Raw genomic sequence first — 15,138 nt, forward strand, 5'->3', positions numbered from 1 at the left:
CTTTGATCTTTCACATGTTCGCTCAAACTAAGTGATGGAGTGCATCCCATGTGAATGGGCATCAACACATATATGCATGCAGTGGTAGTCGGTCCAAACAACCCAATTTTGAAAGAAATAAATGTGAACTTTTTCTTTTTCTTTTTTGCAAAAACGTAATAATCACAAGCAAACACAGAACTTTCTCATAATTAAGTTGTTTTATAATGCGTAATTCTTAAGAAGTTTCTTTCCAATCGCCTCTAAAAAACACGTTCACTTGAAAAGGTTACAATCTCAATTTTTTGGGGTAAATTTACCCTAAAAATTGCAATCAAGTGCAAGGTTACAATTTTTTCAATTTGGAAAATGCTAGACACACAACAACTCACACAACCGCTGACGTCATCATCAAAATGACGTCGTCTTGATTATTAAAAAAAAAAAATCACCTCGTTCTTTCCTGGTTTCCCCTTTCCCTTCCCTCCCCACCCCACTTCGACGCTCAAAAATTCCAGAGAAGAGAGAAAAGGGCGACTGCCACCACCACCGATCAGAGAGAGGGGGGCTCCCACCACCGGCGACGACGCTTCCCACCTCCACCGGTGACCACGCTTCCCACCTCCACCAACAGAACCCAACCCCAGCGCTCCCCACCGCCGGCGAACGCCACCACTACCGACTTCTGGGCAGTCTGACTTTGCCCCACCACGAAGGTCTCTCTCTCTCCTTGTTTCAATTAGGCCCCGTTCCAGAAATCTTTTTAAAAAATAAGCAGCTTATTTCACATTTTCAAACTCAAAAATAATGTAAATGAAAAATAATTTTTTTTTTGCACCGTATTAAAGATCGTGATGAGATCTATTAAATAAGATCCATATTGGTAGGAAAATTATTTGCATAAATACATTATTTTTGAGCTTGAAATTACCTTCTTAAAAAATAAGTACTTATTTTACGTTCCGGAACGGGGCCTTAGTATCCTTAATTGAGTTGCTGAAAAAAAAACCCCAATTCGAAAATTAGGGCTTCAATTCGAAAATTAAAGTTTTATTTTTTCTGGTAGTGAAAGAGTTTATACTTTGGATGGCTGTTAAATATCGAGATATGGTTGAAGACTGTGCTTGGGTATTTCTCAAGTTTTTGCGCAGTAAAAAGGAATAGATCTCACCTGTAATTATGAACCCACAAACTTTGTACCCAGGAGAGAAATAAGCTGCAATAAGTATGTACTATGGTTCAGTTAACGGATCAAGGTAGTTCCATAGAAGTAATGAAATTATGACTCAGCTGTCTAACATGCATTTACAAGTCTTACCATAAATTTGTTCCATAGAAGTAATGGAATTCGACTTGCAACGAGACCAATCTCGCACCCAAGAGGATGGAAATCCGTCCCTTTCTTAAGTAGTAATGTTTGTAAGGGAGAAACAATCACCGTGCTATTATCGACCAAATTGACCTTCACTAGCTGTTTTGCTTTAGCATTTCAAGTGCTATAGATGGGCTGTCAAGAGATAATCCCGTTTTTTTTCTAATTTCTTGTGCGGTCATCATATAGTTCAGCTTTATATGCATTTTGTGATGAAAAATTTGCTGGTAGACTCGTAATGCTCTCTTTCTTCAAGAAGTAAAGTCTACACAGCCAATTTTTATGCATAAAAGAGAAGTAATTTTTTTTGTAATCTAAGTGCGAAGCAATACTATCACCAAATTGTAAGCAGAAAAAGTTTTTGTTTGGAAAAAGCTGCAGCGACCAAAATGTAATTCTACAATGAGCACATTTATGTGTTACACAAATTTCATAGTAGAACTGTAATTCTTTATTGGCCAAAAGCTGATGAGCTTTATCAGTGGAGGCAATGGCTAATCTATTTTTCTCTAAAAGTTTTCAATGAACCATTTTCCTGATATTCTACAATGACCATAATTCAAATGTTGATGTGCATTCGAATCCCACTGGCTATACCATTGGCAGCTGAGAAATGGATACGAAAACAAGTTCTGAAAGACCTACTTGTCATTTGTGCATTCTTCATTTGTTTACCAAGAACCAAATTTCTGATGGCCTACCATTCAGGTATTATGATTTGAAGGTCGAGGGTGGAGCTGAAGCTGTGAAGGGATCTCGAATGCTGGCTAAAACATCACCTGTTGCTGCAAAGAGATCGTCCTACCCAAGAAGAGATCGCCCTAGCTGAAACATCACCAGTTCCAATGCCGGCTTCTCATGCACAGGGAGAGCCTCCACTCTCTCTTCCTCTGCCGCTTCCATTGGCAATGACTTAAAATGCAGCTCAACATAAAAACTGGGACCCATTTTCCCCATATACAGATACTTGGAGCAACAAAAGAAGGGTTTTTGGTTGGAAAATTGGATGAAAGAGATTGAAGCTATGATCAAATATTTGTTGTAATTTGGAATATGAAGTTGTAATTTGTTGAAATATCAAGTTGTAGTAACAAGTTTGAGTTTTTTGAATCCTAACTTCGATTGTAGCCTATTTGTGTGACTATATTGCTTTATGGTTTTTGTTGTGAATGGATAATTTGGCAATTGTTTTTTGGCTATGAAGGTGACTTGTGAATGGTGATTTAGAATAAGAAATGTTCGACGTGGGCTTGTGGGTAACCTGTTGTTGTTATTGCTGTACTGACTGAGACGCGAGACATCGGGTTAAGACCAAAAAATAGGGGAGACTCTGCCAAATTTTTTCCAGAACGTACTTGTCTAAGTCCATTTCCATAAATTGGTTCAAACTTGTTCCGGTTGGGCATAAAGTTGGAGATGAACATAGATATGGTATAATGTCAAAACTAATCACAAAGGTAGGTTTTGGAAAAAATTTGACAGAGTCTGCCTTGTTTTTGGTCCTAGCCCAACGTCTCGCGTCTCAATCAGTAACAACAAGAACAACATCAGCTTACGCACAAGCCCACGCCGGGCATTTCTCATTCTACATGCTCATAGTTTGGCATGTCATAAACTGCATGCTCAGAGTTTGGCATCTTTTACATTTGCATATATATTGGAACAGAAGCACAATATCAAGTAAATGAACCAAGCAATGGCAATATAAGTTGCTTGATCGGCAACAAGATTTTATTAAAAACTCGACAAAGGGTACATCGAGACGAGACCAAATACTAGCGACAGAGGATAAGGCATAGTAAAAGGCCAAGGAAAGGAAACAAAAGAAAAGAAAATTACATCCAATGGTAAAATTGAATGAGCCCATAACCATTACAACTTTCTACATAAACGGACACAATTAGCCACTCCTCAGGATACATATCAGCAGCAATTGAACTAAGTCTTGGCAGCGCTTGAGTAACTCCATTCACAGCATATGACAGAGAATGGACATTATCATTGCAGAGCCTTAGAACTAGCAGAATGCAATAACTGTAGCCAAAACAGGAACTTCTAGCCTCTTAGCCCTCCAAGTTTGGGAGTTAGAAAGTGGTATCAAAGAAGATTCATCAAAATTGCAGGATGTATGCCCAGCAAACACAGCAGAGAAGATTTCACTTTTAGCACAACTTCAGCATTTTCATTTATTCGAAACCCTCTTAGCCCTTCCAAACTTTCTCCTGAACTGAAACTTCCACTGTCCTTGGTTTTGGTTATCCACCATATCTGCTATCATTGCATCTTTTTGGGTGGAGAGCTTCTATAATCTTGGGAATACAGCTTGCAAAGAATCCTCTCCCAGTCACATCTGTTCCAAAAATTTGATAGAAGTACCAGAATAAACCTTGAAAATGAAATCTTGAATAATACAATCACCCATATCAGCACCCAAATTACCTACTGAACAAATTCTTTTCCATAAGTTGGATGATTTCCTACTTGGAAGATGGGGTAGCCAAGCTCCATCACACAGATCATACTTACTAGAAACCACAATCACCCACAATGCAATCTTCTCTTTATTGAAACTCCACCACCAATTAGTCTACCAGTCAATTAAAGATTTTAGTGCCTTTGCAAATTAAAGGAGCAAAGGAGTTAATAGAAAAGTTAAAAGCAAGTGAAAGATTCTAGTGCCTTTGCAAATTAAAGGAGCAAAAGAGTTAATAGAAAAGTCAAAAGCAAGTATGATTGTGAACTTTGGGGAATCAATAATGTTACCCTTAAGGTCTTGAACTTGACTATTTAGGGAATCAGTAATGAAACCCAATTCAGATTTATCTCTCCTTAAAGATTCAGTTCAAAAACATGCCACAAACAACAAAAATTCTTCCTTAGAACAACCAAAATCCTAAAGAGAACCAATACCAAAAGCCACTATCTGTGGTTTGGTGGTTGATTAACTAAATGTACAAGTTCTTGCAAACCATTCATATAGACGCACAAAATGGTATCAATTTACAAAGATTACCAACACATTAAACGACTATTCTGGGGTTAACAAATCAGATTATCAAAGCATCACAAGCATTCCAATTTAGGGTTTCTCACATTTTCAAATCAGGGGTTTCTCAAATTTTCGAAATAGTTTTTTTTTTTTTTTGCAGCACATCAGCTTAGGGTTTCTCAAATTGACACCCTCTAATTGACGAGGATGAGGAGGAAATAGTGGGGGCAATCTATCTATCTGAAACAAGGAGAGAGAGAGAGACCTTCGTGGTAGAGGTAACAACGTCAGAGAGCTCAGAAGCCGATGGTGGCTGTAGCCGGCGGTGGTGGAGCGCTGGGTTGGGTTGTGGTGGTTGCCGGTGGTGGGAGCCCCTCTCTGGGTTTTTTCAACGCTGGGTTTTTGATCGTGAGAAGGGGAGGAAGGAGAAAGAGCCGACGTCAGCGGTTGTGTGAGTTGTTGTGCGTCCGTACGTTGTGTTTCTAGCATTTTTGTTTAATTTTTAGTGATGCTCACCACATTGACAAATTTTCCCTTGGGCCTAAAAAGTACTTTAATGAATAAGTTTTGAGAAAATTTTTGTATCAAGTTATTAGATGTTTTCAGTAGTGAATTAGTTGTTAAGAAGTGCATGTCAAGTTATTTCTGGCAGTGAATAAATTGTAAATGAGTTTGTAAATAGAGCTAACTGTAGCAAAAAAAAATTTGTGACAATTTTTTTGTTAAAGTGAACGAAATAGTAAAATACTTAAACTATTCCTACGAGATGATTAGCGTGAATGAGATTTAAAAAAAAACGCAAAAGGTTTTTTCCTTTTTTTTTTTTCTAGCGGAAACATAGCCTAAGAGCAACAACATCAGCAGAGGTAAAAAATAAACAGATGGCTTTTCTAGATCCTATTTTTTTCAATTTTGTGTCGTACTGTATTTTTCAATTTCAAAAAAATTAACAAAAGTAAAGCATTATAATAAAGAGAGAAACAAAATTTTAAAAAAAGTTAAAAGTTAGAACACTGTAAAGCAAGAAGAAAATGGAACAAGGAGAAGGACGAGTTTTGTTTAGGATTTCTAAGGCCCAGCTTTTGACCAAAGAGGACAAAATAGTCACTTTGATCTTGAGTGCATTAAATGGTCGTGGCAGGAAAAGAAATGCTCGTGACATTATCGGTTTCCTATTTTATAAGGATAAAAAGATATAATAGAGATGATTAGTGTGAAATTGAAAGAAATTTGAGTAGATAAAATAAAAAAAATAAATTATTGAACAGATAAAATACATTTCACTGGTGTACATGCTCTAAATAAGAGAAAGTATGCCGACTCTGCCAAGGACATTTTAAAGTGTAAGAAAAAAAAACTTTTGGCTACCGACCTTATCAGCACCTCTGACGGTGGACGGAACCCCTCCACTCTCCAGAAAGAAAGTGTGAGAAATTGAAGTACACGTGGAACAAGCTTTGTGGAGAAGGAAGAAACGTGACTATAGGTGTCGTATCGTATCGAGGGTTCAAAAAAAGGACAGGAAAGGAGACGAGAGAAGTGGGAGCCACGTTATCCTCAAATTTGAAATTAAAGCACGGCCTCCCTACAGAATTTCGTAGGAGTAGTGAGTACTATATACAGTAGTATTTATGTCGACGGAACATCTTCAACCCACGTCCTCACAACGTTAAAATGAGAGACGCAAATATATCTAATAAAAAGGCGGATCAAAAAAAAAAAAAATCTAATAAAAAGTATAATTGGTCCCTTCTAAATTTTCTCATAAAATTTTAAAAATAAAAATAAATTATAATTTTTTTTTAATATGTCACATTCATTATCTATTTTAGCATTTTAGAGATGGATTAGAGATACTTTTATTAGTACTAAACTATCAATCAACGTTTCTCCGGCTGTATCTGGAACTGTAGTCCCCTCAGTGGTATCTGGCGTAGGGTGTTCAATTAAATGTCAGAGAAGAAAAACACTAGTAGTACTCCATTAATTAAATCCCAATTCAAATTGGATCCAATCGTTCTTCTGTTTTTGATTTTAGCATAAGTGGTCCTGTTATGCTTCTGAAATACTAATTAAAATGTACAACTTTTTGTTCGATTATTAGTTCTACTTATGAACCATGTACGGTTAAATTAGGGAAAATCGAATCATAATGGTTTTATATTCTCTTCATATATGCATTATGTATTTCTAATGGATTAAAATTAAGTAACGTACTGTACTTCTTTTCAAATCAATAGCTACATTGGCAACCAATTTAATTGGGGATAAGCTGACTTTCAACATTGAAGTTCACAAGTCAATAAATTTAATGGATTACAGTAATATTTAAACTTATTTTTGCTAGTTACTTTATTAATGTTGGGAGATTATTAACTATTTTCTATGTTAATCTAGATTTGATTGTTAGTGAAATTAATATAACTATTTAGTCTAAAGTTATAGACAATTTGTGATTTATCGAAAAAGTAAAAAGATTTTGCTTTTATCCAAATATTTTAAGAAATAACTATTTTATAGTAAAAATAAAATCAAAAGAATTGGTTTTTTTTTTTTTCCCCTTTTCCCGAGAGAGATGTCTCATGTCTGTTTCTGTTTTTTGTGAAACGCCACTTTCCACTTTCTATAATATCCCAGACAAGGAGCCCACCTCAAAAAAGGGGATCGAATTCCTTTCAAAACGGAGCAAAGGGAAGGTAGCTTTTCCTATACTTGGCTCCTCGGTTTGAGTTTTCCTCTTGGTATTTGCGAATACTCCTAGTAATTTAGTTTATAATTGGGGGATGCGTTCTGGGACTCGGTTTTTTCAATTCAATTTGTCTCTCATCAATATTTAAGTTGTGTTCAATTATAGCCGTTGGTGATCAACCCCACCCCAGTCTCTACCACCTCCTCCTCTACTATCCCACCCGCAGAAGACACACTACTGTTTATTGGGTTGAGTTCCCCTCTTTCAGAAAGTTTTCGTCATTCATACTTCTTCTACTACTGTACTACTAGTATTTAGATATATATATATATATATATTTACTCCATTCCTCGGGTTTTTCATTCCTAACCTTTACTTTGCTTCTTTCCCCTGGGGTACTCCGTATTTCTTTGCAGATTAGCAGGTGTTCTATTTCGGATTCATTCACTGGTTCGGTTTCTTTCCCTTCATTTGAATTTCTCTTTTTTCCGAAAACTTGTCCCCTTTAATCTTCAACTCATCTGTCTACAAATATATATCCATCCATCTTTCTTATTCTCAATTTCTGTTGGATTCCAATAGTCCCGTATCTATTTCCTGAATCTATCCGTTTCACCGCCTCTGGCTCTAGGATTTTACAACTACCACTTCCGCGCTCTCTCTCTCTCTCTCTCTCTCTCTCTGTGTGTGAGTGTGAGTGTGTGTGTGTGTCGACAAGAACGTGTTTCAGCTCGTCCGTTAAGGGGGTAATAACCTTTATGCCCTTTGGATTTGGTACTGGTGGGGTGAGATTTATTAGGGATTCCCCCTAACCCACTACTATATACATAGTACTACTTACTTTTCTCTACACGATCTCATCTCTTCGTGGGAAATATCCCTGGGTTTTCGCTCATACCCATCAACCACCTCCCAAAAAACACACCCCTTTTACTACAGAACCCAAAAGAGGCAGGCATAACCAACCTTTTTCTTCAACTTCCCTGGAACCAACAAGTTATTTTATTTTATTTTATTTTCTCACAAAATTACTTCACTTATTAGCTTGATATATATAGGAAAAAACAACCCATTTCACTTGCTTCTCTTTTGGCTGGGAAAATGTCGGATGTGTGGGTTTGGCTGTGTTTATTGGTTGTGGGTCAAATGGGGGGTGGTTTACTTGGGGGGGTAGAGGGGCTAGGTGTGAACTGGGGTACCCAAGCAACCCACCAATTGCCACCTAAAGTAGTGGTTCAGATGTTGACGGACAATGGAATTCAGAAGGTGAAGCTGTTTGATGCGGCTCAGTACACCATGAGTGCTCTTACTGGATCAAACATTGAGGTTATGGTTGCCATACCTAATGATCAGCTCGCCGCCATGACTGATTACAAGCGCGCTAAGCAGTGGGTGCAGCACAACATCTCCCGTTATAATTTCAATGGAGGTGTTAACATCAAGTGAGTTTTTTCTCCCTCCCTCCCTCTCCATTCCATGCTGTCCTTCAATTCAATTGTTCATTCAGTTGTTGAACTATTATGATTACTATTTGTTTTACACCTGCATAAGGTTTGATTCTTTGGAGAATTTAAATTGCTCAACTTACAGGAAATTTTTCATCACGCCCTGCATAAAGTTTGATTTCAGATGATTGAATTATTCAAGTTGTTAGTGAAAGAACTCTATTTCGATAATTTTATTATGTTTCGCTAAGGCAATAAGCCTTTCTTGATTCAGGGGAAATTAAATGTTAATGCCATAATGAAGCCGCTTCTGTTACTTTTACACTCGGAGATCTGAGCAATGAAGTGGGTTTCTTATTGGCTGCCTTAATTGTGATATCCATCTTCCAATGTGCATTAAATGGGATGATGCGTTCAACTTTGGCCCATCCCAAAGTGTTTCAGAGGATATTAAGCCTGCAGTAACTCAGAAATGCTAGGGACAAAGAAAATTTATCCCGAAAGTACCCCGAAAACAGCAATCAATGGTTGAGGTTCACTTTGATATGTGTAACCCAATCATCAAAGTGATTCTCAACTATTGATTACTGTTTTCGGGGTACTTTCGAGGTAAGTTTTCTTTGTACGTAGCATATATAAATACATTCATGCTTAGAAAGCTTTTGTTCCACTCCCACATTGGTGGGATTTAGAACTCTTGATACATCCTTCATGTATAAAACGGCTCCTTTGCACTTCTGTTGAGTTGTTCCAGTCCCACATCGGTGGGATTAAGTCCTCTTTGGTACATCCTTCATGTATAAAAAGGTTCCTTTGTACAATTTTTACGTACTTGAGGAGTGTGAAAGCATCTCCCACCTAATTTTCTACGCTTCAGCTGGTGCGTGAGGATAATGGCCCTGAGTTGGCTTGTAAATTAGTTAAAAAAATTCCGGTCTGGGTCAATTGACCCGTTTCCGGTTCAACGGTCCGGCGGTTTAACCGCTGGTTCAGAATGGTTCTCTCAATTAAAGCCGGTTTTTTGGTTTTTATATTAAGACGGTTTTTGGGTGTAACTGAACCGGAGGAGGGACTGGTCGACGGTCCAACCGGTTGGACCGGCTAGTCCTGGACCGGCTAGTCCTGTCCGGGTTTTAAAACATTCTCGAAAGCATTCCCTTTCCCACTTATCTAAGTTGGCCCATTTTTTCATCTCATTTTTCTAAAACCGGGTTCCCTTTCCCACTTATCTAAGTTGGCCCATTTTTCATCTCATTTTTCTAAAACCGGGTTTTAAAACATTCTCGAAAGCATTCCCTTTCCCACTTATCTAAGTTGGCCCATTTTTTCATCTCATTTTTCATTTTAGAACTTTCTGTAATATTAATATAAATGGAATTATTTTTCGCTTGAAAAAATACAAGCGATGCTAGATCAAGCATTATTTACCTTTTCGACCTTTTAATCATCATTTTTTACCTTTTCTATGCCAAGATACCAAACCTCTTTATGTTTCAGGGAAAGTTTGAGCGTTATTTTTGTCAATTCAAGGGAGAAAGGAAGGGGCTGTTGCGGAATTGTGTGATTTCTTTTTTCAGAAAAAAGAGGAAGTATCGTTTGGCTTACATTTACGTAGTAGTGCATACTTACTGAGTATAGATAGATAGATACATAGATAGATGCCTTTCCTTCTACCCTTGTTGAGGAGCAATTGCTAACCATTGTATTGCAGTGTAGTTTCTAAGGACGGATGGATAGTTTTGTGGATTATCACACTCATAGTTTCCCTTCTTTCTCTTTTGTTTCCAAGTGGTACACTTGAGTAAAGTTGTTTTCCTTCTCCTAGTCTTTTGGTCTTGGTGTATCCCTGGAAGTGAAGGGAAGAGTTACATTCATTCAGTTACGTTTCTTCCCTGGTGAACATTGTATTGGCAAAAGAACCAATATGGCTGGTTGACAAGAATTGATTGCTCCATCAAATCTAATTAGCATTAACTTTAGCCAATTAAATTTTTTCCTTTTGAACTTTGCAAAGATGACAAAACAGGTATGGTTTGTTTGGAAATTTTGGATTGCTTCTTAATACTACCAGGCAGCTTTGATAATGAAATGTTAATTGTTCTTTCTCTAAGGAATATAACTTTGACTACATACCTTATATGTCAGCCCAGATCAGCTGTGGACTGGATGTTTACTGTCAATTTTAGCGGAAATGTTGTGAACATCCTCATGTTTCTTAGTTGGAGACAACTTCTTAGTGGTTGAAAGGGCATGTGCCAGAGTTCTTTTTTTAGGGACTCGTGGCATGTACAATAACATTCATTGGAAGGGTTGTCACGAAGACATTTGTTCCTGTTGGCATGATTTCTAGTTTTTCAATTTGTTGAATCCTGTTAGTCATGATTTTAACCAGAGAAGAACTTGCAACTGTGGTTGAATTCAACTTGTACATCCTGAATTTTATTGACAGTGCTGTTGCTTAGACTACAGTTAATAAGTATCTAGAGTGGAATAGTTCGTCCTTCAGAGATGGATATGTTGTGTTATAGAATCATGTTACCGAATTAGCAGATCATAAAAACAGGAATCATGTTGTCTTGGTAGATTTCACAGGGAACTTTTTTAGAAGTCTCTATTCATTTCTCCAGACAATAACTTTACCGCCCGTTTTTCACTACTAGGACACTAATGCTCAACTTTGTGATTGGTATCTCCCAATTTAACTTATTCGTATTAGTTTCATCTTCTATTTTGAATCAGGTATGTAGCAGTTGGGAATGAACCTTTTCTCCAATCCTACAACAATTCATTCTTGAATGTTACCTTCCCAGCCCTTCAGAACATCCAAAATGCCTTGAATGAAGCTGGTGTTGGAGACTCCATAAAAGCTACTGTGCCCTTAAATGCTGATGTCTATGGATCGCCTCAGAACAATCCAGTCCCATCTGCTGGAACGTTCAGGTCAGATATCAGTGGACTCATGACTCAGATTGTCCAATTCCTTAACCAGAACAATGCACCCTTCACAGTAAATATTTACCCTTTCCTGAGTCTCTACAACAATGACAACTTCCCAGTTGACTATGCTTTCTTTGATGGAGTTAGTGCTCCTGTTGTTGATAGTAATGGTATCCAATATACCAATGTCTTTGATGCCAACTTTGATACCTTGGTTTCAGCCTTGAACGCAGCAGGTTTTGGAAACCTGACTGTTTTGGTAGGCGAGGTTGGGTGGCCCACGGACGGTGATAAGAATGCGAACTTGAATTATGCTTACAGGTTTTACAATGGTCTTTTGCCAAGACTTGCAGCTAACAAGGGAACCCCACTTCGGCCAGGATACATAGAAGTTTACTTGTTTGGGTTTATTGATGAGGATGCGAAGAGCGTTGCTCCTGGGAATTTTGAGCGCCACTGGGGAATTTTCAGGTATGATGGGCAACCCAAATACCCTATGGATCTTTCTGGCCAAGGTCAAAACAAGTATCTTGTGGCTGCACAGAATGTGCAATATTTACCTAAGACATGGTGCATGTTTAATCCAAATGCCACGGATTTGAGCAAGCTTGCAGATAATATTAATTATGCTTGTACATTCTCAGATTGCACGTCACTTGGGTACGGGTCTTCTTGTAATGGTTTGGATGCTAATGGAAATGCTTCATATGCATTTAATATGTACTACCAGGTCCAGAATCAAGACGACTTGAGTTGTAATTTCCAAGGTCTTGCCATGGTGACTACACAAAATATATCACAAGGAAATTGCAATTTCCCAATTCAAATCGCATCATCTTCTACCCGGGGGCGTTCTCTTCTGGCTTGGGCAATTTTGGCGGTATCTGCACTTGTGTTGCTATAGAGTTGTTTCTGTAGATACTAAGCTGTACTTGTTTTTACTTTGCTGTTGTGAGTATTTTGTATTTTGGGCCACTGGTTGGGTTATTTTTTCCCTAAAGATTCTTTAAATGAGCTACTGGGAATTCATTTGTCTCTTTGAGCTTATGAGCACAACTCCTCCTCTATTTGAAGTTTGAGATTGATAATCCCATCATACAGTTTATTCAGAGTTGTCACCATATGGTTATGCAGAATGGCTTTGTTAGCCCTTGGACTGCTTGCAGTGTTCTAAAAGTTGGCTGCCTAGGCCGATTCAGTGGTCCAACGGGTAGATTAGGCAGCCGACTAGTCGGTGCCTAGTTCCCACCTAGGCCCTAGGCGGCCGATTAGTCGGCACCCAGGCACTAGGTGCCCCTTTTCCCCCTTACTAGTGCCTAGCGGTTTTTAGAACATTGACTGCTTGGAATACTTAAATCTTAATTGGACTTCTAGGTTCCTGTATGTACATATACCTAAGTAAACATGCTTTACTCCTCAGGCTATAATGCTGAGAATTATACTAGATTGAACCTGCTTTTCAGGTCATGAAGAATTCTCAGTTAGATAAAAGTTTTGATTGTCTGGTAAGTGTGTGATTGTTTGTTCAATCCTAATATAAAAACTCACCGTGCCTCTTCTTGTTGGGTGTAAATGTAACTCAAGGAGCTTTTGAAATTCAGCTTCCCTTAAGGAGTGAATGGCCACTCCAGTTTTTTGCTCACTTAAAGATGAATTCACTAGCAAAATTCCATTGAAGTCATCTCAATCTTCTGGTTATGTCTATCGAACGCATTTTGTATTGGGAAAACTATGGCTGGATTACTGTGTTTAGATTTGTTGGCAACTCGGTTCTGTGTACCTTATGTTCAGTAGTTCCTCTGATTGCAAATATGCATATATCTGCGTTATATGCTACGTAGTTTAGTGGATGCTGTTTGGGTTATGCAGACAATTATCCAAGATCAATTCTATATTTAACAATGCTTAATATACAATCATGCTTAATATACAATCCCTTTAACATATGACTTATTGAGCTTGAATGATTGGAGATTTTTATTACCATGCCAGCGGTGCATTAAATTTAGTGCTTTTTCAGACGTGCTCAGTATATAGGCATCTTCTTCGTCCATTCCTTCCAAGTTTCAAGAGGAAGCACAACAGTATTTGGTCCATCCATGGGCACAGAATGTGCTCAACCACATCTTTCCTTACCTAACAAATATTTAGTAACCAGGAAAAAAAATGTAGAAGCAAGAGGCAAACTCTTAAACAGTTCAAATCATCAGATAACACAGAGTAACTGGAGAAGGGGACTTCAAAAAAGGCAAAATTGGAACAACAGAGCTCTTGTTGATATACTAAGAAGAATCCACGAAAGAAAACCATAAAAGGAGTTATTCTTCAGTAACTTCCGTCAATAAAAAAATAGTTTTGAAAACACTAAAGGGAAACTGGCCTCTTGAGAGGCTCGGGGACAAGTTGCTTCCTCAAATGCATGTCTGCGACCAACCAACCAACAAAACACAGCAGTATACTGCACGTTCCTCTTCCAGTCCAACATGTGCACAAACGTGAAACAAGGGAACTGTTGTGCAGTTTCAGTAAACCTGTAATCTCCAGCATACTCTCCAAAAATAGAGGGATAATTTTGAGAACATAACGATACTTACCGTCTAACTGTTATAAAGTTATTATGGGTATTCAGGCCATAATACGGATTAGGGTAGGAATAGAGGAGGAATAAATATTCTCTATTGTAAAACTCTATGTACTGTGATCATCAGAAAGACCGCTCTCTCGCTCCCGTGGATGTACTTAGTTTTGGGAAACCACGTATAGTGCTATGTCGATTTCTTTACTCATGAATCGCGTGTGTGTTCCGATCCTAACAGTTGGCTCTTCCTTAACTTTGTAAGGACAGGACAGATAAACGAGATGAGATGAGTACTTCTTTTGGATCCCGTGGGGGATGTTGTTTCTTGAAGAAGACATGATTTTTGAAGATGTTAATGCATGTAAGAGAAGGTTAATGATTTTTGAACTGATCTTACTAGGAACTTTATGTAATTAATGCCATTTTTGTTATGGCAATGAAACTTAGAACTATTTTTCTGTAATGCATTTGGAACTTGGATGTTCTGTTGGTTTTGTAATGCACTTGGAACTTATGTTTGCCTATTTTGTAATGGCAATTGGCAATCTTGGAACTCTGTTTCTGTGTTGGTTTTGGAACTTGGATGCTCTGCTTTTTCTGTATTGCATTTGAAAATATCTTTGACTATATTCCGTAATCGCAACCTTGCATTTGGAACTCTATTCTGTGTAGGAAAATAGTGCGGAAAAACAGTAATCGATTTTACTAATTTCTGAAAATTTACAATTGAACAGAATATTACATGAATTGGAATTACAGAATATGAAACATAAACATAAACTGTAAGTAGGGAACAAGAATTTGCAAACCGAGACCCGTTTTGTACAACGGTGCCTTTAAGACAAATTCGCCGCCTCACCGGTGCTGGAGGTTCTGTCGGTGTTTGTCTCCCAGGGTTGACTCGGTTCCCACTCAGCCGCCGGAGCACCGCCGTAGACTGCCCGTCGAACCAACTTGTGTCTGTACTCTCTCTCTCTCGAGAAAGGAGAACAATATTAATATTGCAGATGAAGAGCTCTCGATTTTTTTTTTTTTTGGTGTATTGAAACAAAAGAGCCGAACTCCTTCATATAATCGATGAGGAGCTTTCTCATTGAATACCAGAATTCAATAGGGGGAGTTGCCCATTCAATAGGGCCAATTCAATAT

At 38.0% G+C, this 15,138-nt stretch overlaps 1 protein-coding gene and 2 long non-coding RNA genes across 3 annotated transcripts; 2 read left to right on the forward strand and 1 right to left on the reverse strand.

Annotated features, from left to right (window-relative positions):
- Window positions 1-452: 452 nt before the first annotated feature.
- LOC131319291 (uncharacterized) lies at window positions 453-2,550 on the forward strand. Its single transcript, XR_009197938.1, has 2 exons — window positions 453-695; window positions 2,060-2,550. It is a non-coding gene; the product is annotated as an uncharacterized LOC131319291 (long non-coding RNA).
- A 5,017-nt stretch (window positions 2,551-7,567) lies between these two features.
- On the reverse strand, window positions 7,568-7,798 carry LOC131319294 (uncharacterized). Its single transcript, XR_009197939.1, has 2 exons — window positions 7,745-7,798; window positions 7,568-7,706 (listed from the first exon to the last, which is right to left on the reverse strand). It is a non-coding gene; the product is annotated as an uncharacterized LOC131319294 (long non-coding RNA).
- A 289-nt stretch (window positions 7,799-8,087) lies between these two features.
- LOC131319292 (glucan endo-1,3-beta-glucosidase 8-like) lies at window positions 8,088-12,520 on the forward strand. The gene is made up of 2 exons (XM_058349482.1): window positions 8,088-8,471; window positions 11,214-12,520. Exons 1-2 carry the CDS (start codon window positions 8,131-8,133, stop codon window positions 12,313-12,315), a joined length of 1,443 nt encoding a protein of 480 aa, XP_058205465.1. The 5' UTR covers window positions 8,088-8,130; the 3' UTR covers window positions 12,316-12,520.
- Window positions 12,521-15,138: the final 2,618 nt, after the last annotated feature.

The sequence above is a fragment of the Rhododendron vialii genome, chromosome 3a (assembly GCF_030253575.1).
Source record: "Rhododendron vialii isolate Sample 1 chromosome 3a, ASM3025357v1".
NCBI classification, from domain to species: domain Eukaryota; kingdom Viridiplantae; phylum Streptophyta; class Magnoliopsida; order Ericales; family Ericaceae; genus Rhododendron; species Rhododendron vialii.

Coding starts and splice junctions, on each gene's coding strand:
- LOC131319292 (XM_058349482.1), top strand. CDS start 8,131: ATGTCGGATGTGTGGGTTTGGCTGTGTTTATTGGTTGTGGGTCAAATG. Junction 8,472..11,213: donor AATGGAGGTGTTAACATCAA/GTGAGTTTTTTC, acceptor ATTTTGAATCAG/GTATGTAGCAGTTGGGAATG.